Source organism: Peromyscus leucopus, chromosome 7, assembly GCF_004664715.2.
Source record: "Peromyscus leucopus breed LL Stock chromosome 7, UCI_PerLeu_2.1, whole genome shotgun sequence".
Taxonomy (NCBI): Eukaryota; Metazoa; Chordata; class Mammalia; order Rodentia; family Cricetidae; genus Peromyscus; species Peromyscus leucopus.
This window is the reverse complement of record NC_051069.1, coordinates 54,958,872-54,981,586: the sequence shown is the minus strand read 5'-3', so window position 1 is coordinate 54,981,586 and position 22,715 is coordinate 54,958,872. Positions and strand designations below refer to the sequence as shown.

Genomic DNA, 22,715 nt, shown 5'->3' with positions numbered 1-22,715 from the left:
TCTCTCTCTCTCACACACACACACACACACACACACACACACTCACACACTCATACCAACACACTATCACACTCACTCATATACACACTCTCATACATACATACTCTCTCATGCATGCACACTCAAATACATACACACTCTCACATACACACTCTCACTCTCTTGTGCACACACACTCACAGTCACTCACACACACACCTTAAACACAAGCTCACATACACTCAGTCTCACAACACACTCACAGAGTCACAACACACACACACTTACACATCACACAATACTCATACACATACAGTCTCACACACACACACACACACACTCAAGCACTCTCTCACACACATGAAAGTAGGAATAGGGCTTGTTAGGAAGAAGGAGGGATATGGTGGGGGAGGAGGGGACTGAGAGAGGATGATGATGGGTGAAAATGACCAAAATCCACCATATACATGGATGAAACTGTCAAATAATTTAAAAATTAAAAATGAACACTTCTAAGTCGATGTCCTCAATTTTAAGTAAAGTATGTTCCCTCTTTTGCTCCCTCTTCCTTACAGAATTCCTTTCACTCAATGGACAGATGCTAACTGAGCTCCTGGTAGGTGCTCTGGGGCACAGATGCTAATCTCCCTCAGAGAGTTCACCATCTTGGATAAAGACAAAGAACAAATGACCAAACTACACCTATGTGGTCACACTGTGTGTGAACCTGAAGCAGTGAAGTTTGAATAAAGTATGAGGGCAAACTCTAATCAATGCTGGTATTTTCTGATTAATAAAATAGTAAGCAAATGACAGATAATCTCGTGACCAAAGCCATCAGTCAGCTTTCCCCACAAAGCTGGCAACACAATGGGTTATGAGCCTCATTCCTCTCCTGCCCCATGGCAGTCAAGCTATGCTGAAGGATCAGGAATACCAGTGACCCTGTGGGTCTACAAGAGGCCTGATCAGCTGGAGTGAAGCAGAGGATCTGGACAGGAGAGAAAGGGCAAGAGCAGTGGGCGAGGCTCCTCAGAAGGTGGGTGGGAGAAGCAAAGCCAGGAGAGAGCACCTGCAGTGAGACCAGTCTCCTCCAGCAGCAGGCAGGAAGGAAGGATGGGCTGGAGGTAAGTTTCTGTGAGACCAGTCTCCTCCAGCAGCAGGCAGGAAGGACGGATGGGCTGGAGGTAAGTTTCTGCATTTGGGTATGAGGAGCTTCAGAGCCCGGCTGTCTGTTGGTGGGAGGGAGGAGGCGTCAGGAGTGGGGGTTACAGACAAGCATGCTGGCCACTTCAGCATGTGAAATGGTACACTGTGTACCATTTCAGGCCCGACCATGGCCTGTTGGATGATCTCCTGCAGCAGTGTGGCAGCTCACTAGGAATCAAAGGGTACCACACAGGAAGTGGCTCCTGAAGCTGGTTTCTTTCCCTCGGCAAGTTTCCAAGGTTCATCCATGCCGAACTATATCTGTTCCTATTTGTGGCTGAGTTATAGCCCGTTACATGGATATACCACATCCTGTTTCTGTTCATCAGCTGGCACACATAGAGGGCTAGCTCTGCTTTGTGGCAGTCATGAGCAATGATTCCACGTCAATGACGGGAGTCCTCAGGAAGGTTTCTTAAAGAAAACCTTTCATTACATGTCTTTCCCAAGCGTCTGAGCCTGGGAAGAACTGGTTACTCTACTTGGCCACACACATTCCAGGTGACTCAGAAATAAGTTTAAAAACAGATTCAAAATGATGTCTTATGAGATTAGTTTAGCTATTCTCTGTTTTGAAGAATGGGGATTTTTTTCAGGGAGAGTTAAAATTTCAAAAACTAAAGAGATGTGAAACAATTAATTATACAGCAGTAAAGCAATTTACCTTAATGCGAAGGCCACCTGTTACGTTATGCAGGTGAAGAAGGGACACCCTGGGACACCCCGGGCTCTCTGCTTGGTGGGATTTCCACAGTGGGACATGAATGCCAAACAGACAGTGGCTGTGTCTTTCTTGGGGGAGAGAAGAGGGAAAGCCTCAACTCCAGGCTGGTGACCTGTGGTGTCAGGGTGATGGGAGTGGTCTGTTCCGTTTCTAGAAAAAATTCTCTGTGGTGATGAGTATCTGGGAGAAACACGCTGTGTAATGATCCACAGGTGTGAGAATGTAAATTAAGATATACATTGTACAAGTTGGAGATAATGACTTGACAGATAAATAGGCAAAATAGATTGTAGTTGACAGAGTAATGTAAATTGGCTGCAAAAGTATAAGAACAATTGGAAGGATTTGTTGATATTGATAAATCTAGAATCATCTTCTTGCTTTGGATTCAATAAGCTCAAGTTGACATGAGAATTAATGGGATTTTTAAACTAGAATGTAGTTTTGAAACTGGTACAATTTTGCATGAAAGTCAGATCAATTATTTGTCAATGTGTCAACTATCTGGGAAATGATTCATTATTGGGACTTTTCAAGCGTGTCTGGAACAGTGTAAGCACTGCACGCTCCCTTTAGTTTTGATCTTTTATGAAATCTAAAAATAGATCAGGCATTTAGGAGTGAAATGTAGGTATGTTGTAGGTTTAACATATACACAGAGTTTTGATGACTTAGTATGAGAAGTGTAAGATGTCTCATTAATCAGTTTTACATTTTGATTACATTTTTGTAATTTTGACAATGTTTTGATATACACATATATTGGTTTGACTAAACATACTACTTACAGTAAATGTACCCATTTCTCTCTAGTTCTTTAATGTGGCTACAAGAAGATTTTAAACCACGGTTGAGGATGGAGCTCAGTTGGTACAGCCTTTATCTAGTGTGCATGAAGGCCTGGGTGCCGTCCTTGGTGCTACAAAAACTTCCTGTGATGGTGCGCACCCAAACTCCCAGTTCAGGAAGTGGAGGATGAAAAGTTCAAGGTCACCTTAGGCTATATAGGGAATCTGAGGGCAGCTTGGGCTACATGAGACCCTATCTCAAAAAAAAAAAAATACATAAATAAATAAAAAAAAAAACAATGAAATGAAACAAAGGCCAATAACAAACACTCCAGAATTTAAATTAGATCTGTGGTTGGGGCAAACTTTTCTCGGACGGTGTTGCTCTAGTTTTTAGCGCTGTATTAGCAAGCACATGAGAAGTTAACTTTCCCAGCATAGATGTTTGAAAGACGCAGAAGCATGTATTTTTGTCATTCATCTCTAGTGGAGAATGCTGCACATTTAAAAACCTGAGGGGCGTGTAGGGTAGTAAATAAACATGAGCCGTGTGCTGACACATTTCAAGGTTGTGCAGAGACAGATGACGTGTCTCGGAAGACGCAGACACAGCCGCTGTCAGGCGCCGCCGCCGCACGTTAAATGACAGCGATTTAGACAGGAATTCCTGTCCTTTTACATTTACGCCCGAGATGTGGAGCCCTGTCAGGTGACTGAGAGAGAGGACACTTTTTTTTTTTTTTTTTTTTTTTTTTTTTTTTGCAAATGCGTATTATGGTTGCAGTATTATTTACCTCTACTTATCCTTACGTGGTAAAATGCAGATTTTGTAGAACAAACCTAAGGCCCATCTGTTTCATTAGGAATTTGTTTAACTCTGAGAAGAGCAACGGTTTTAAACCTTCAAATTAGCTGACAAGCTTAATCAATGGATTCTCAGCATTTACCAGAAGGCACAAGGACAGGCCATAAGTGACACCTGGAAATGAAACACAGGGTGGAGGAGAAAGAAAAAAAAGAAAAGAAAAAACTGGGGTCTTGGTGCTTTTTCCAAAGAGAAATTGTGAAACTCTGAGTCAAGTTACTTTTCAATTTTCAAAAATAATTTTTTGTAGGACAATAGATATTCCCCCTCCCCAGAACATGTTCCGCAATCATTAGCTTTTCTTTTTAATACATGTAATTTGTGTGTATGTGCTTGTGTGTGGTGTGTCGTGTGTGTGTCGTGTGTGTGTGTGCGCTGTGTGTGTGTGTGTGTGTATGTGCTTGTGTGTTGGTGTGAATGTGTGTGTGCTCGTGTGTGTGGTGTGTGTGTGTGTGTGTGCTCGTGTGTGTGCTCGTGTGTGTGCGTGTGCGTGTGCGTGTGCGTGTGTGTGGCGTGGGGGGGGGGGGGGGGGGGGGGGGGGGGGGGGGGGGGGGGGGGGGGGGGGGGGGGGGGGGGGGGGGGGTGGCGTGTGTGTGCGTGTGCGTGTGTGTGTGCGTGTGTGCGTGTGCGTGCGTGTGTGCGTGTGCGTGCGTGTGCGTGTGTGGTGTGCGGGGGGGGGGGGGGGGGGGGGGGGGGGGGGGGGGGGGGGGGGGGGGGGGGGGGGGGGGGGGGGTGTGGTGTGGTGTGGTGTGTGTGTGTGTGTGTGTGTGCGTGTGTGCATGTGTGTAGGACAGAGGTGGACCCTGGCTATCTCCTATTGCTCTCACCTTGTTTTATTTTACTGCGAAAGGGAGACACGGTCTTTTGCTGAACCAGGAGCTCACTCTTCAGCCAGACAGTCTGGCTAGCAAAGCTCTGGGGATCCTCACATCTGTCCCCATCTACTCAGCAAACACTGTGGGGGAACAGACTTGCAGGGACCAGAGGCAAAAAGACCCCCAGAAGAGACAAAACACAAAGGTCTTCAGTCCATGCAGTGTGAACTGAGGCCCAGGGCAGAATATTTTGGGAGGCCCTAGAAAAATAATCTGCTTATTCATTGAGTCTGATCCTGCTCAGGCTCCAGCTGTGAAGACAGCAGTGACATGAATGCTCACGTTTGTCTGTAAACAGAAGGTAGGGCCAATGTCCCATCCCAGGGGAGAGACTCCTGCTGGACCCAGCAGCTGTACAAATAGCTCTCAGGCAGGTGGTTAACTAGCAAGGTCAATACTAGGAGATCCTGGCAAACTTCCAGGAAGAGAAGGATTAATCTTAGACTATGATGGAACCAGGGAAGATACCACCACACCTGTTCCCTATGTCTGGAGGATGCCTGACTTCTTCAGGGTCCAGTATTTTCAGTTCAGTCTGGTTTGTTTGTTTACATCTGTACTCAAAGTTTATGTTAGAATAACGTCTTTCTCCAGACAAAGTTGGAGTTCAAGATGGGGGAGATGCCGCTCTCTTAGAAATACCACTAGAGGAGAGCATGTGGGAGCCTCGTGGTCTGATCCCCCCCGCCTCCGGCAAACACAGGGAAAAAGCAGATGTTGATGGACAGATGAGAGGAGCTCAGAGAGGGTGGACCGAAGGAAGAAAATGGTAGAAACAACATCTGGAGGTGGGAAAGGAGGACCAGAGGCAGAGAAAGGCCGGTAAGGACAACTCAAGTGTCTGAATTCGCACAGGTAGGAAATGAGTGTGGGACAGCAGGAGATGGTTTGGAAGGGTGCTGTTACCAAACCTCCCTGCTAATTAAAGTACAAAGTACCTGCAAAAATTACAAAGGAAAAATAGTTGGCTTAAGGAAGACAAAGCTGGGTACATACCTATCAGCCTATCAATCTGATGGTGTCACTGAGAACTTCAGTTCCACAAGACTGTTCCGCAGAGGCTCATGACCAAGTGTGATGACCAGACACTGACGGCCAAAGGCCTGTGCGCTACTGGCTTACTCTCCCAAGAGTTTCTATGGGCCAGGTGGTTGGACCTTTGGGAGATGGGGGCCCGTGGACACCCCAGCTTGTTCCCCTTCCCCTTTGCTGTGGGCCATGAGGTTTTAGTTTACCCTGCTCTCCTACCATGATGTTCTACCCCACCACAGGAACATGAGCCTGAAGGAAACTTTAGTCCTCACTGTTTACCTAGAATGCTTTGCAAAATGGTGGAAAGTGGGCTGATGTGGAGCTCCCAGCCATACATCAAAGGGTAGCTCCATGCCTCTCACCAAAGTCTAAACCTACAAATAAGACTGGAGGGGAAGGTGGTAGGTAGCTACTGGGTATGGTTTTTAGGCACCAAGGTTTGCGGCTGCTGTCCTGATGCACTGGTAATAATACACACTGTCACTGTGCTGTATTACAAGACTCCAGACACTAACACACCCAGGAGATTATGAATTTACTCAGGTGAGAATTACAGAGGGGAGCGCTGACTTCAGCTGACAGTGCAACAGAAAGCTGTCATGTGACTGTCGTGTCCCTGTCAGGCCAGCATCTGTGCAGCTCATCAACAACAGCTGGAAATGAAGCTGAAAGCGCAGACCCTCACCTGGAACCGACTCTGCTGGCAGACCCTCACCTGGAACCACCTCTGCTGCAGACCCTCACCTGGAACCGACTCTGGGGCAGACCCTCACCTGGAACCGACTCTGCTGCAGACCCTCACCTGGAACCGACTCTGCTGCAGACCCTCACCTGGAACCACCTCTGCTGCAGACCCTCACCTGGAACCACCTCTGTGCAGACCTCACTGGAACCACTCTGTCAGATCACTGACGACTCTGCTGCAGATCATGAACCTTGCTGCAGATCACCTGGCACTCTTTCATCTCTTGTAGAGCTTTGTTCATCTGTCTGCTCAGTGCTATTTCACTCACGGCCGACTTTAACTTTTCAATAATGAACTCATCTCTTTGGCTGGCTTCACAGCCAGGGTCTGATTCACACACCAGGCGAGGGATCTCAGGGCTGCTCTCCTCTAGACATTGCTTCTTACCGTTTAGTTGAGTTTGGTAATTCTGTGCCTGTTTCTGAAAAATATGATAATCAGGTACATTAAGAGAATAATATCATACTTAAGCTTCCAAACAGGCAAAGAAGTAAAAGAATTAGTAAAGATATCTTTTAGTATTAAACTTGGCTTGTACAGTACAGTGTTATGCTTGTTTATAATCTTAATTTCAATCATATGAAGAGAAAATGTATTTGCTTTGGAGCAGGGAAGGAATCTGGAGGAGGAGAGGTCCTATTAACCAATAAAGAAAATCTAGAAGCTATAAAAAGAGAAAAAATATTAATTCAATTACATAATAGTTGAAAAATGTCTCTGTGGTAAAGAAATAAAAACCAGAAACAGACTGAGGAAAAAAACAGTTTCCAATACATAACTGGTGTCAGTAATTCCTGATGTGTGCAACCTCTACATCTCAAAGGAAAAGCAAGTTATGCAAGGCAGGATGCACAAAGCTTGGGGTGTAATGCCGAAGTGTGGGGTGTGATGGTGAAGTGTGGGGTGTGATGGTGAAGTGTGGGGTGTGAATGGTGAAGTGTGGGGTGTAATGCTGAAGTGTGGGGTGTGATGGTGAAGTGTGGGGTGTGATGGTGAAGTGTGGGGGGGGGGGGGGGGTGATGGTGAAGTGTGGGGTGTGATGCCGGAGTGTGGGGTGTGATGGTGGAGTGTGGGGTGTGATGGTGAAGTGTGGGGTGTGATGGTGAAGTGTGGGGTGTGATGGTGAAGTGTGGGGTGTGATGGTGAAGTGTGTGATGGTGAAGTGTGGGGTGTGATGGTGAAGTGGGGGTGTGATGGGGAAGTGTGGGGTGTGATGGTGAAGTGTGGGGTGTAATGGTGAAGTGTGGGGTGTGATGGTGAAGTGTGTGATGGTGAAGTGTGGGGTGTGATGGTGAAGTGTGGGGTGTGATGGTGAAGTGTGGGGTGAAGTGTGGGGTGTGGGGTGTGATGGTGAAGTGTGGGGTGTGGGGGGTGTGATGGGAGTGTGGGGTGTGGGGTGTGATGCCGAGAGGAGGAAGTGAAAGGCGCTAACAAGGGCATGGGGCCATGTTCGGCCTCACGGTGGTACGGACACGGAAAACAAACCACACGGACATCTATTTTGTGTTTTCCTTTTCTCTTTTTTGTTGGTGAGTCAGAGTCCTGTTAAGCAGTGTGGGCTTCCTCACACTCATGACCTTCCTACATTTGGTCCCCACGTGCAGGAATTACAGGGGTTTCCCCAAACGGCCTGAGAGCACGTGTTGTTTAAAGGTATAACAACAGCACCAGACTTTCAGAGACAGAGGCTAAACTGCCGGTGACAAAGGCTGCGCACATGGTCGTGCTGCCGTCAGACCCGCGATGGCGGCTGGCCCTCAGTCCACACTTCCATGAGTAAGCAGATGCCATGCTGAACGCAAGGATGGCAGTATTCACCTCTACTTACAGTTTCCAATTCAGACAATAATAATGGTTTACCTGAAACTGATTACATTTTTCAGATAGTAATTTTTGTTGAGCATCCAAAGACACCAGGTGCGTCTGGTAGAGGATCTCTTGTTTGTCCCATTCCCTTGACTTTGCTCTAAACTCCTTTTGGAATAGGGAAGGGGGAGAGAAACAAATCGAAAATTATTATTCACTAAAAGTACAGTGCACAGGCCTTCTTCCCTTTGTGTGTCTTCATTGGGAAAAGAAAAGGTCTGTTCTTTCCCTATTAGGAAAGCAAACAGAAAAAAGATGGAATTACACATTGATTGATTACTACGACCCTGTGTTCTGCATCTGAACCACTTGGACTGGGGAGTTGCATTTCAGATTTTGGATTATTTACATATTCATAATGAGATGCCTTGCTGACGACATCTAAGTCTAAACACAAACTCAAGTGTTCCACATACCCTGCATGTACTCTGCCAAAAGGGGACGTTGTGTGCCGTGTTTAATATGTCCCTGCTGGGGCCACCATATGATTTGTGGCATTGTGTCAGTGCTCAAAAAGCCTGAGATTCTGGAGCATTTGGGGATTTTAAGTTTTCAGAAAAGGTGTGCTTAACCTGTGTATTCCATTTTTTGGGGGAAATTATACGATTTTTAACATACATAGAAATCAGAAACATACTGAAAGCACTGATCTCTCACATGTCAAAGGCGAGTGCTCATCAGGGGGAGTCGGACAGCCTTTGGCATCAGCGGGCACCTCCTGTCCACTCCTCGGATGCCCTCTCTGTTTTCATTGCCTACACTTAGTCACTGGACATTTTCTCTCATTACTTAAGGGGTGGGTCTGGGAGCTGGAGAGATGGTCAGTGATCAAGAACCTGTACTGCTCTGCAGAGGACTCCGCAGCTGCAGGGGATCTGCCACCTCTGGCCTCAGCAGGCATCAGCATCCACATGTATACACCCCATTAGTTAAAATAATTCTTTAAGAAGATGCCTACTTATCAAGTCCCATGAACTCAGTGTTTGTGCCTCCTTCAACTACAGATGTTGAAACCGAATGCTCACTGTAATGAAATTGAAAGTTGGGCCTCTGGAAGGCTATTGAGTTATGATCCTGGAGCCAGTGTGGGTTGGATTAGTGTTCCTGTGATATAAGAAATACAGGGGTCAGGCTGGGCATGGTGGTGCATACCTTTAATCCCAGCACAGAGGCAGGCAGATCTCTTAGTTTGAGGTCAGCCTGGTCTAGAGAGTGAGTTCCAGGACAGCCAAGGATACAGAGAGAAACTCTGCCTCAAAAAAAATCACACACACACACACACACACACACACACACACACACACACACAAAGAAGAAGAAGAAGAAGAAAAGAAGAAGAAGAAGAAGAAGAGGAGGAGAAAGAAGAAGAAGAAAAAGAAGAAAACGAAAGAAAGAAACAGAAAGAAAGAAACAGAAAGAAGGAAAGAAAGAAAGAAAGAAAGAAAGAAAGAAAGAGAAAAAAGAAAGAAGGGAAGGAAGGAGGAAGGAAGAGAGAAAGACAGGAGTCTGGGAGATGTTCAGCTGGTAAAGCATTCACTGTGCAAGTACAAGGACCTGAATTCAATCCCCACCCATTGTATAAAAATTCTGGATGGTATATCGGTGCCCATCTATATCTCTGTGCTGGGGAAGCAGAGGCAGGAGGATCCTGGCCTAGCCATTCTAGCCAAATAGGGTCTCAGTGAGAGATCCTATCTCAGAAAAGTAAAGTAGAAAGAGATGAAGAAGATACCTGATAATGTTTGCAGCTTCCACACATGCACACATTCTCATGAACGCACACACCTATCCCCAACAAAGGTAAGAATCGTGCCCCTGCACCCATTCCTCCTATTTCCTGCTGTACAACCAGCAGACAGCTGTTGAACCAAGATGAGGAGGCCCCCATCAGAATCGCGCCCTGTTGGCCCTTTGTGTAAGCTACCCAGCCTCTGCATTCTGCTAAAGTAGCCTGAGCTAATGTTGGTTTTATTGGCCTCTGGCTTTCAAAGCCATTGTGTATAGGGTGAAGCTAACATCAGCTCATTTGGGAGAACACATCTTGGCCTTCATTCCCACGTGTCAGCTGGAGAAGAAAATGTGGGACTGGCTGGATTCTGCACGCTTAGCTGCACAGCGTCGACTCAGGTAATGCAGTGTAGAGCACAACAGCACAATGCAATCCTGTGAACCACGGACATGACTTCGGGGGTGCCAGAGAAGACCTCCCTGCATCTCACTCTGGCTGGGCTGGCCACTGCAGTGTGCCTTTCTATCTTTCTATCTATAAGACTGGCCTGGAAGACTGCCTGCTCCGAGCTCTGCTTACAGGACCTTGTTTGGAACTATTTCATAACTAAGCCCCTGTCCCACTTTTAAAGGAAAATATAGTAAAGGAGCAGCATGCAGATATAAACAAGCCATTTACAGTACACTAGTATGATAAAGGTGTCGCATAAAAGCCACGGGGTTATTTTTCCTACTATGTCAAGTTGGAACATGGCGTGTTTGGCTGGAGTATTTTGAAAATGGCCGCAGGGACTGGCTGGGCTATGCTTGAAAGGAAACCCATTGATTCTGAGAATGCAAACGTATCTTGCTTAGAATGAGAAAAACAGCGCTTTTCAGATTCCTTGCACAGAAATGATTTTGAAGAATATTTGGGAAAATTTAAGTGTGTGTGTGTGTGTGTGTGTGTGTGTGTGTGTGTGTTTTAAATATACAAGTCCTAATCAGTGAAGGAGGTCTGTGAGTGAGGAAGACTTTATGTAATTAAAGGCAATCTGAAATCAAGTGGAGGGAATTTGCCTGGGGAAATGCAGGCACACATCTCGCCGTTTCCATGCATAAAGATACCTTATGACAAACTCTATTTATTAGGATAATGGGGACAGTCCATCTATGGACTGATGTTGCCACTCAATGATGTAAAAATTAAGAATGAGTCTTCAGTAGCAGTTACATATTTGAAAAATTAGGTTGCAAATAGAGGATAAGAAACATTTAAAAATCAATGCAAGTTTAGATTTCAAGAATTTGATTTTAATATTTATGATGATGCCATGAGGAAACCCATTATTTTGTATGCTAACTTTAGGAATTAATTATTTTTTTTTAATTTAAAAAGAACTCTTTGGGGAAAAATAGCAAAAATTGGAATAAGATTGGCTTAAACAGTAAATATGTTTTCCTCTTTTTAATGTTTCAGATAGTGTCTCACTGTTCAGCCCAAGCTGGCCTTGAACTCAAGATCCTTCTGTCTTTGCCTCGAAAGTGCTGAGATTAGAGGTATGACCCATATGCCCAGTTTAGAAAATATATTTTAGATAATAAATATGCTTATCATCACCTACTTAACATTCACAAATAATCTTAAACATTCCCCAGAATGCTTTATGGGGAGGCAGTACCATTAAGCTTAGCTCATAAGGGCTAGAACAGGCGTCGAAGCGGTAAGGATGGCTAGACAGTGTCACCGGCATATCACTGGGTACCGACACAATCCGGGTCCCTTCATTAGTCAGAGGTGTGGCTTTCAAGGTTAGGAGAGGCACCCAGCCCTCCAGGGGGAGTTCTTAAGACTACAAAGCCATCTCTGAGCCACTTAGGTTGAGAGTGGGTCATGACCATGAAAACGAGTATTTCTGGTGATACCTGGGGTGTTAGTTTTTGGTTGTTGTTGTTTAAAAGAGCCCTTCTTCTGAACCCTGAGTAACAGTGTCAAGTGATGCATCAGTGAGACTACAAATCACAAAATGACCTTAATTTTTTATTAGGAATTTTTTCATACTTACATAAAAGTGGAGAATAACCAAAACCATGTGATCTTTACCTACATTAACGTTCTGTCTCATTTCTTGCTCTTATCTGTTGAAGTATTCTGAGGGGACTTTCTGAACTCATGCATTTGGAGGTCAAAGGGCAGCCTCAGGTGTCATCCCTCGAAGCTGTCCACTTTGGACAGTTTTTGACTGTGTCTCACTTGGCCCGGAACTTAGTGACTAGGCTAGGCTGGCTGGCCAGTATGCCCAGGGATCTGTTTCAGGCTCCTTAGCGCTGGGTTACAGGTGTGCACCTCCATGCCCAGCTTCCAGACTTAGAGTCCGGCACTTGAACTCGGGTCCTTGTGTTTGTGAGACAAGCACTTTATTGACTGAACTGTCCCCAGCCCCACCGGCCTAATTTACGGATCAAAGATGGACCGTCTGAGGCTAACATGGCTTAAATGTCATAGAGTGAATCGATGAGCAACATAGGGGATGCTCTGGGTAATAAGCCATGATGCTCTCCCACTGCACACACACACTGTCCCTAGTGACATCACTATATCGTTGAATGTGCTTGTCCTAACAGAGAACATGCTACATGCTTGAAAACAAGAACAGCCATCCTCCTGCATGCTATTTCCAGATGGCTGAAGAAAAACAGCTATGTTGGATGCTTTATAATCATTCGAGTTATACTGTGTCTACTCAAAACTCTTGCGTAAGTATAAATATATTCATGAGGATGTGTGTTGTCAGAAACAAGTATATGAATGTGGTTCCCCTCCAGCAGTCCACAAAGAACCAACCAGATGCACAGTGGGTGTTCTGACCTTTGTGTCAAGAGGAGCGAGTTCTCCAGAGCCCATGCTGACACCTCTGGGAGGCCAGTCACACCCTTTGAGAGGCTGGGAGCAGGTGTCAGGACTTCCTGAGTGCCCGTCACTGAGTGATAGTGGCTTTATATCTGAAGAACTCTATCTTATCCAGCAAGGTGGGGAATCTGTGGGGCCTTGAAGGTAAGCCCTGGCCTTCTACCACACTGGCTAGTTCCGTGGCTGTGATCTCAAACTGCGATTCTCCCTGCTTTTACAGAGACTTTGGAGCAGAAGTTAGAAAAAAAGAGCAGAGTAAGGTGGTGATGTCTGAAGACAAGGAGACAGGAAGGTCAAGGGCAGATCCAGCTGGAGCATGGCAAGGACGAGAGAGGCCAAGGATCCCTAAACTGTCTCTGACCTTGGTCCCTCGGAGATGCAGGATGGTCCTGAGCTCATGAGTAGGAGAAAATGAGACTGTTGGCTGGGGATGGGTTGCTCAGCTTAGGACCTGAGGAAAATGAAAGAAACTGAGTAGGGTAACACAAGGGTTAAGGACAAAGTGACCCCTAAGCTGTGCTGGAGCCCAGCAAGCCCCATGTCAGGGGCTCACGGAGACACCATCCCTTCCGGATTTTCCACAAGGGTTCTCAAGAGCACAGGAAGAAAGAGCTGGTTCGTGTTTTCTAAAGCTGTAATGTTAAAAGGGTGGGGTAAAGGTCCTGGCAGCATACGGAACCTTTTTAGAGACGGATTTTAGAAGTTCTCAGTGACATGGCACAATTTAAAAGGACTGGAATTAGGCCTTTAAAGAAGAGAAAAAAACAAAACAGAAAGCTCTGGGCCTTCAGGCCCTGTTCTGAAAACACTGAGACTCACTGAGATTTAGCACACTAACAGTCAAATGGTCATTAAAAGGTTTAGTGGGTGGATTTAACTGATCCCAGGGTGCCCTTCAGTTTCACTCAGCAGCTGCAGTCTTTGTACTTTTATTCTTCTTAGCTTTCCCAGTGTGTGTGTGTGTGTGTGTGTGTGTGTGTGTGTGTGTGTGTGTGTGTGATAAATCATAGTCATGTCTGAATTCACCGAGTTCCTGAAGAGGAAGGTGCACTGAGAGACCATACCGAGTGCCATGTGCCTGCAAACCATGCCCGGCTCCAGCAAGCCACCTTCAGAACACAAGGACTGGCGACATGTGCTCACCTCTAGCTTCTGGTTCAAACTGCTCAGCTCAAAGGGTATTTCTTCTTTGCTGGGGGCTTCCTTTCGGTGAACTTGGTTTTGCTTCATCTGGTGTAATCTCAGTTTCTCAAAGTTATTGGTTAGCTTAGAAAACTGCGAATGATACGAAATAGTACCAGTTACTTACAGCTGGCCTTCAGAACATTTCTTTGTCGCGCACCTCTTTGAAAATGTTAAGTCATGATTAGAAAGTGCAGTAAAGCTTAAATGTTCCAATTAGTGAGGATGGAACCTGCTATTAAAACTCAGTTACTGAGGCCGAGCGTGACTCTATTCTGTGCATATGAATCTGGGCCTTCATTTACTGTGCAGTGAGCCCATGATTCACTTGATAAATGTTTTGTTCAGTTTTGTGTTAAGTGTACGTAGGCAGCAAAGCTGACAGTCTTAAAAAAAACCCCACAATTTTTCTTACTTCTACTTAATGCCATCTTGTGTTGACAACTTTAATCTCAACAACTCAGTTGGTGTAACAGCCGGCTGATGCCTTCATGTGCGTCTATAGCATCATATCGTAGCATCTGAGGGGATTGCAGAGAGTCTGTTCATTGTACCCACTGGCTATGTTTGTGTTGAACTAGCTCGGAGGTAGCTAAGCCGTTGCTGACAGACTCAGGGTCCGTGTTCTTGAGCAGCCCCCGTGTGTTTGTTGAAGGACTAACCTCCTCCGCTGAATCATGGCGGCACACCTGCTCTCACTTCTTAAGCCCTGCATGCTGGAGTTTTGTCGTCTTTTTACTTCCAACCTGCCTGTATAATCAAATTTGAAGGGAATTCTCTGAACAGCTCGTTGAGCTGGGTCCTGTTTTTATATATCTGGTACTCCTTAATTTGTGTGGTTAGGCCATTTTTGTTTAATGTAATTATGGATATGCTCAACTTAAGCTTGGCTTCTTGTATTTTGTTTTCTGGCTTCCTCTAGCTTGTAGTTTGGTTTTACTTTCTTGTCTTCCCATGGCTCACAGGGCTATTTTTAAGCTGCACTGTGAGTTGTAGATAGTTTTGAGTGTGTCTTTTCACATCTTTTTCAGCCATTCCTCCAAGCATCAGGTTAAATACACACAGCTTGCTGTGGTCTGCAGGTATCTGATATTTCTCTAGTTCAAATGTGGAATCCTTATTTTCTTTTCATCCTGACTTGATTATAAACAAACAAACAAAAAAAAAACAACACATATTTTTGCTACATACACTGGAAACTACATTAGACATTTAAAAAATTTTAAATCAAACAATTAGCAAAACTCGAGAGCAGAAGGAAAGCCTGAGACCAGGGACCCAGGATTTTACACCAGATGTCTTCCTGTTGCCTGTAAAGAACTTCCGGTAGCCATGTGTTAAGGTAACGCGACCGCTAACAGAGGCTCGAGTGTCTCCCCCTCTGACTGTGCCTTGGTTTCCCATCACTCCTGAAGGATAATTTCTTTGGGACGGAATCCCAGACAGTTCTGCTCTCTCGGCACTTGTGGCCCTTCTGCCCCTCCCATGAGAGGTCGCTGCTACCCAAGCTGCTTTTCTCTTCTTTAAGACTTGTTTCTTTCAAATGCTTCTGAGGTTGTTCACTGTTTATTTCTTTGGGTTTATCCTGTTTGAGGTTCCCTCAGCTTGGGACACTTTGGTCAAATTTTGGGGCATTTTGTCTGCCCTTATCCTCTTTTCCTTTCCTCCTGGGAATTTAATGACAGGGATTTAAATGGTTTGTTGTGAAGCCCCATGTCCCTCAGGTCTGTGCCCCTTTAGTGTCCCTTACTTCTTGTATTCTCCATTCTGCTTCTGAGACCCTCCACTGAAATTTTCAGTTTGATTATTCTAGTTTTCAATTATAAAGTTTATAATTATTTTCGATATTTTAACTTCTCTCTCTCTCTCTCTCTCTCTCTCTCTCTCTCTGTGTGTGTGTGTGTGTGTGTGTGTGTGTGTTTTGAGACAGTGTTTCTTTGTGCAGCATTGTCTGTCCTGGAACTCACTCTGTAGACCAGGCTGGCTTGGAACTCACAGAGCTCTGCCTGCCTCTGCCTCCAGAGTGCTGGGATTAAAGGCATGTGCCACCACCACCTGGCTAGAATGTTATAATTTTTATCAATTTCAAGCATGTTTGCAAATGTTCATTGAATCATCTTCATGACCATTGCTTCAAGGTCCTAGTCAGATTATTCTAATGGTGTCATTGGCATCTGCTGATCCTGTATTCTCCTTTACACTGAAATCTGATGTAGAGGGTAGCCATTACGCCATTAAATAAATCTCCTTTTAACTACGTGGAGTGGCCTTAATAATTACACCAATAATCTGGTTTTGTTACTGTGAGTGATTCTCTGTAGGAACCTGGAAATTTGGGGACACTGTGTCTGGAGACTGTCTCCTGACTATGTTGGAGCAGGGAAGATGGAAGGCCATGGCTCCTGCTGGGCGTCAGTGGAAGTCCAGGTATCAGGGCAAATGCTCCTCCTTGCAGCTGGGAGGGAGGGGAGTTCCGAGGATGCTGCCTGCACTTGACTGGAGGGCATGGACGATTACTGCATACAGACTTCAGCGATGCCGTGTGGGGTGCGATGAGGTGAATCTTCACCTTGTTGCTGCTTTAGGAGGCTTCCTCTGATGCTACCCTCAGGAGCGGGGGTCGAGTGTCTTATGACCTACCACAAGGCAGCTGTAGAAATCCAGGCTCCATATCTGGTCTTCTTGACACCACTCAGGCAGGCAGCCTGGGCAGGGGGTTCTGTCCGGGAGAGGGTAGAAATCTAGGTTTCCTACTCAGTGTTTGTTGCTGGGCCAGGGCCACAATGGTTTTTCTGTGGTATGTGGCTATTTTTGAGAGTTTTTGTGTTTGTAGTTCTGCTACTTTCTTGGTCTTTCTGCTATAGACGACAGGATTTCCTTTGGACTCTGCCACTGTTTGTCTGTCTGCACCATTACTATGTCTGAGCTGTGTGACGATGCTAAAACAAATCTCAGTGAGCTCGCTGATGCACTGTGTTGGCTCTCAAGGCCCCTAAGCAACTGGCCTCTTCTCCCTACTTTCTACCAAGTTCACAGGCTGTCTTACAATGTCCAGGGCTTTCAACTGTGCTTAGGAGGATAGAGAAACACACAGCTGGTCTAGCTCTCCAGAAGTATCAGACATACCCACACTGGACTGTCAGAGTGAATTCAGATTTATGTTGCTATTTTTGTAGGCGGAAAAAAAAAAAAAGCCAACACTGATTGCATCAAGTTTTAGATGCTTCTGGTCTCAGCTCAGAAAACTGTATGCAGCTTCATAGTACAAGCTGCCTTCTAGTGGCAGAAGGCTGAATTGCAGGCAAAATGTAGACTTCGCTAGTCTGAAATATTTTGTAATAGCAGTTAAGTAATGGCTTCAAATGTTTCCTATTCCATTTTTAATGGCTGAATCCCCTTTCTAGAAGAGGCACTTAAGGAGGAACATTGAATACTCCAGGCTCCCTTGACTAGGTTATTACATATGAAATCTTTGCTGTTCAAGAAACGGTGGTGGTCGGAGTTCACAATCACACCACATTCCCTACTGACTCTGTTGCTAGGTTAAGGACCTTAGCAGCTGCTGGGCCTGTGATGCCGACACCTGCCCTGAGAGACATCCGTGGCAGGAGACAAGACTCTGCGGCAAGCCTAGTGGGGAGCTGCAGTGACGGGGGACAAAGAAACCGGCACCCCTCTATGGCAGATGCAGAGGCACTGCCATTTATGAACAGTCCATCAACAGCAAGCCCAGCTTGGTTCTTTCAGCTGTCTACTTCACAGGAGCAAGCACCCATATTTTAGGCTGCTGTGGAAGAAACCCTATCCCCAGAAATAGCCAAAGGAGAGGATTTGGTTTTTTGCTGTTCCCATAACTAATAACCATTAAAAAACTGCCCCTGGAGAGACCGAAAGTTGTTTGTCTAGCGTCCTGTCACAGCGAAGGCAGTGCAGACGGTATCCGAGGTGACAGCCTTGTCAGGGAGACAAACCAGGACACAGAGGATAATGAAAGCCAGAGACAAACATGCAATTTAGACACAAGAACATTTGCTTATATACAAAACCTTTTTTACAAAAGGTTAACACTTCTATGGGTCAAAACATGTATCAAAGTATGTACCATTGCCCTTCACAGGTTCTCTTACTTGAGCTTTTAGGGTCTGTAGCTGTCCTTCATAGTTCTGAGTCATTACTAAGTTACACTTTTCTAGACTATCCAGCTTCTGTCGAAGTAACCCCACCTGCATTAAGAACAAAGTTTAAATTAGCTTTTTCTGAAGTTTACCTTAAAAAATCAGAAAATGTGCAAAGGGGAAGTGTGATCCAAGCTAAGCTGCTGCCCTGGGCCAAGAGTAAACATCTGTCCTGCAGTTCTTAAAACAGCTGCTAACAACTGGATTCACAGACACCAAGTGTCTCTAGCCGGTCCCCGGCCCTGTATTAGGACAGCACGAAAGTGTGTTTACCAAGAGATCCTTGGCACTGCTGCGATTTAAATGAAGATTTAGAATTTACTCTGTGTGATCGGTTTGGGAGGCCATTATCATGTAAAACTTCTGCTAATGTAACCAAAGGATTTTCTTTTGGTTAGGTTCTACTTCTTGCCAGTCTGGTTGGTGGTCTATGGATGATTGTCACATTTTATAAGAACTAACATATTAATGAGAAAATAAACTCGTTTAGGAGCACTTGTTAAGGATTTGAATGATTCTGTTTCAATGCAGACGAGACACGTACTTACACACCTGTGTCACTGCAGGTCCTTGCCGACGCCAGGACCAGAGGACCTGCCAAGGGAAACCAGAGCCACGCCCACCTGTGAAACACCCACGCCCTCGGCTTTGCAAACTCTAAGTGCCATCCAGAAGTCCACAGAAGCAGAGAGTGGCTGATGAAAACTTCTGTGATGATGTGTGGTTCCTGACTGGAGAGCTTTCCCATGCACATAGAAGAACACACCCCCACACACCCATACACCCCCCTCATACCCACGAACACATGAGAACACACATGCACATGCACACATACACTTTCGTCAAATGCACTCTCCTTTGGCAATTAACTCTTGATATGCTTGTTCATAAAACATTCTCTCACAGATCAGAAGCAGTCAATGCTCCTGACCTCTGCTGAATAACGAAAGACAGCTTTGGTCTCCATGGCAGAGCTCCTAGAGGAGCCAAAGCATTTTTACCTTTGTTTCCAAACACTCTTACTTCACACGTTCCATAAATGTTTGTTTACATTTATTGGCAGCACTGATGTAGTGAGTGTCTCCATCAGAAAATACCTGATTTAGTCTCTGCATCTATTTGATAGCATACATTTAACACCAAATGTGCTGACAGAATTTTAAGTGACAAGCGAGTTTGGCGGGTGAACACTTGGGTGACATGTGTGCTCGTACCTCCTGTCCTTTCTGGTCCAAGCAAGTCTGTGCATTGGCCAACTCTTGATCCCGAAGGTCTAACCGCGTCTCTAAAGCCCGCATCTTTCTTTCCCAGTCCAACTTCTTGTTGCTCACCATGATGTCAATTTGTTCCATCAGTTCTTGAAGCTCTGCTTCACAAGGAGAAGCCCTGGTGCATGTGGAAAAGTGAGATAGTTTCAGAAGACTAAGATGGGGCAGGAGGGATTCCTGCATCACTCTCTGCAGCTGCCTCGCTTCCTCAAATGTTTCAGCTATTCAAGTCAGAAGAAGCCTCAAAGCTGCAAGTTAATCCCTTCAATAAAAAGATAACTTCAGAGATGATAGTACCTGTCTTAGTCAGGATTTCTATAGCTTCGATGAAACACCATGACCAAAACGCAAGCTGGGGAGGAAAGGCGTTATTTGGCTTACATTTCCACAACGTAGTCCATCAATGAAGGAAGTTGGGACAGGAACTCAAGCAGGGCAAGAACCCGGAGGTGGGAGCTGATGCAGAGGCCATGGGGGGTAGGGGGCCGTGGCGTAGCAGCTGCTGCTTACGGGCTTGCTCAGCTTGCTTTCTTATAGAACCCAGAACCACCAGCCCAGGGATGGCCCCACCCTCAATGGCCTAGGCCCACCCCATCAATCGCTAATTAAGAAAATGCCCTACAGCCAGATCTTATGGAGGTATTTCTCAATTCAGGTTCCTTCCTTTCAGATCACTCTAGCTTATGTCAAGGTGATGTAAGACTAGCCAGCACAGTACATTTATACTTAGCTAAAAAGAAAAAAATCTTGTTACCCACTTATAATCCTAGCACTCAGGAAGCAGAGTCAAAAGGATTCCTAGGCAGTCAGTCAGGCTATATAAGAGTTCCAGACACTTATCTTAAAAACAAAAACAAACAAACGAACAAAAAACTAAAAAATAAACAAAAAACAAAAAGCCAACAAACCAAACAACACCCCCCACACACAAACCCGCCCAAAACCCAAACTGAAACCAAACCAAATTTAACAAGCACTGTCTTTTTAGAATATGCTAATTCTAGTGGATATGGTAATTCTGAACAAATGCTAAGTGCTTAGGGATCCAACAATTGAAAATGACACACACAGGCGTCTGTCGTAACTCAAGAAGGTTTGACAGAGACAGAGACACCCTGGGGCATCAGTCAGGTCCACAGTCACATAGCTCATCTGTGGAAGGGTCAGACACAGGCCTCAGCTTCCCACTGTGGAGTCCTTGTACCGTGAAGTGAAAACAGGTCCTTTCGATAAGAACTGACTTAAAATCTATGGTACTGACCATGGCAACCGCCCAAGTCCTGTGTTTCCCCAATTGTCCAGCACAGTCTGCACAGTGCTGTGTCTTTAGTTTATCCAGAAGGACATTCACCAGCCTTGACATTAGAGAGGGGCCAAGTACAAAGTGTTGTTCTGAAGCCTTCTCATGTTAGTACCAGACTAAGGCCCAAAGGCTTTTTCAATTTTTATTTAAAACTTAAACCTAAGGAAAGGAAGTATGCCAATTCTTCTGTAGAGAGCCTGAGTAACAAACTGGAGTCATGACATGGAGAAGAACAGAACCATGGTGTTTCCTTTTCACGATGTCTTTTCATAACTACTTATATTACTACTTAGTGTAAAAAAGATTTTTTTTTTTCTGTTAGTATAGGATCTGAGAAAGAAAGAGCTGTTAGTCTTGCTCATCACTGTCTCACCACAAGCCAGAGCAATATGCCAGCACAGAGGGAATGCTCCAGCATATGGTGAGTACCCTAGCACATAGGTAGTATTCCATCATGTGGGAAGTGCTCCATCATGTGGGAAGTGCTCCATCATGTGGGAAGTGCTCCAGGACATGGTGAGTTGCAAGTGCTCAATACACCTCTGTGGTGATAAAAGAGCTTTTTCATTGACATTTCTTTGGCATATAGGAATACAACAAGCCAGCAGAATTCACATACTGGCCCAACATAGACTGTGGAATAAAAGAATCTACCCCATTGATATTGTTAAATAAATAAATGAATGGCTTGTTTCCTGGCTATGACTATGGTATAATAAGCTAGAATACATGACTCACAGGGCAGAAGAAATCACACACAGAGGTCATCTAACTCACCTATTGGTCCAGCATGTACACTCCTTCCACAAATATTTCTTAAAAGAGTTGTCTATCACACACAGCAATGCTCAGATTTAGTGGGCCTTTGATATGACTCTGTGTCAGTAACAAAAGTATCTAGTGATTCCTACAGTTTGTGATCTATTTTGAAAAACCACTGCAAAGACATCACCCAGCATAGGTCTGAGGTCTCCTCTGAACAAGTAACTGCCACTCTCTGAGATGATATTGTGTTAGCAAGAAGTGTTCTGTTTTCACAGTGACTTCTCTCCCACTCCCTAGTCCTGACTTGATCCTGAAGTCGTTCAGGACTTTCAACACAGTATGACCACACAGTACTGAGTCATTCATGTGGGGGTACAGTTCTGGTTGTACCCTGTCTTCTCAACATTTCATATCAGATATCTGGATATTCAAGTGAATGGTGGCCAGACCACATGACAGCAGACTCTGACCTGCATCTGCTGTACCAGCCAGCTCAGAAAGCCAAACTACCAAGGTTGCAGGTGTCACCAGATGGCAGAACATGGCTACTGAGTGTCCTTGAGTTTTGTTCCCCTTTCCAGCTCAGAAACAACTAGAGAAGGATAAATATGCTATCCAAACCAATCGCCTAGGATGCCTCACATCTAGTTATCCTCTCTCTAACCTCTCCGTGCCTCAACCACGGCAAACCCAAAGTCTTTCCTCTCCTACAGGCTTTTCCACAGTCTGCTCTGCCTTGAATCTGCAAATGCTCATGTGACATTCAGCCTTCATTGTCAACTTGACTAGACTTTAGGACCACCTAGAAAACCTAGCTCTGCGTGGCTCTGTGAGGGAATCATCGGAGAAGTTCAGCTGAGGAGGGAAGATCTGCCTTTAAAGACAAGGCAGTTGACCAGGTGGAATGAAAGGGGGGAGGCGACCAAGGAAGCCCACTGAGCACCGGCGTTCATCTCTCTGCTTCCCGCTACAGAGAGATGCAAGACACCCAGCCACACTGTCTCCCCATCATGATGGACTGAATCCCTTCAAACCATGAGGCCAAAGAAATGTTCTTCCTTTGGTGGCTTGATGGAGAATGGCTTCCACAGACTCATGGTTGGAGGAGGTGTGTCATGAGGGGAGCTTTGAGGGTTCCAAAACTTCCCCTCATCCCTAGTTAGCTCTCTCTGCCTCCTACTTGTAGATCAAGATGTAATCCCCTGGCCATCCCTGTCACCATGCCTTCATGCCACCATCACGGACTCTAACCCTTTGAAACCATGAGCCCAATTAAACACTTTGTTCTAGAAGTCACCTCGGTCATGGTGTTTTATCACAG

At 45.3% G+C, this 22,715-nt stretch overlaps 1 protein-coding gene across 1 annotated transcript in view; it reads right to left on the bottom strand.

Moving 5' to 3' along the window:
• Window positions 1–22,715, bottom strand: part of Deup1 (deuterosome assembly protein 1) — a 71,717-nt gene that overhangs the window by 33,697 nt on the left and 15,305 nt on the right. The window contains 5 exon segments of the mRNA XM_037207743.1: window positions 6,423–6,638; window positions 8,078–8,191; window positions 13,845–13,976; window positions 18,011–18,106; window positions 19,273–19,444. Coding sequence (XP_037063638.1) covers window positions 6,423–6,638; window positions 8,078–8,191; window positions 13,845–13,976; window positions 18,011–18,106; window positions 19,273–19,444 — 730 coding nt within the window.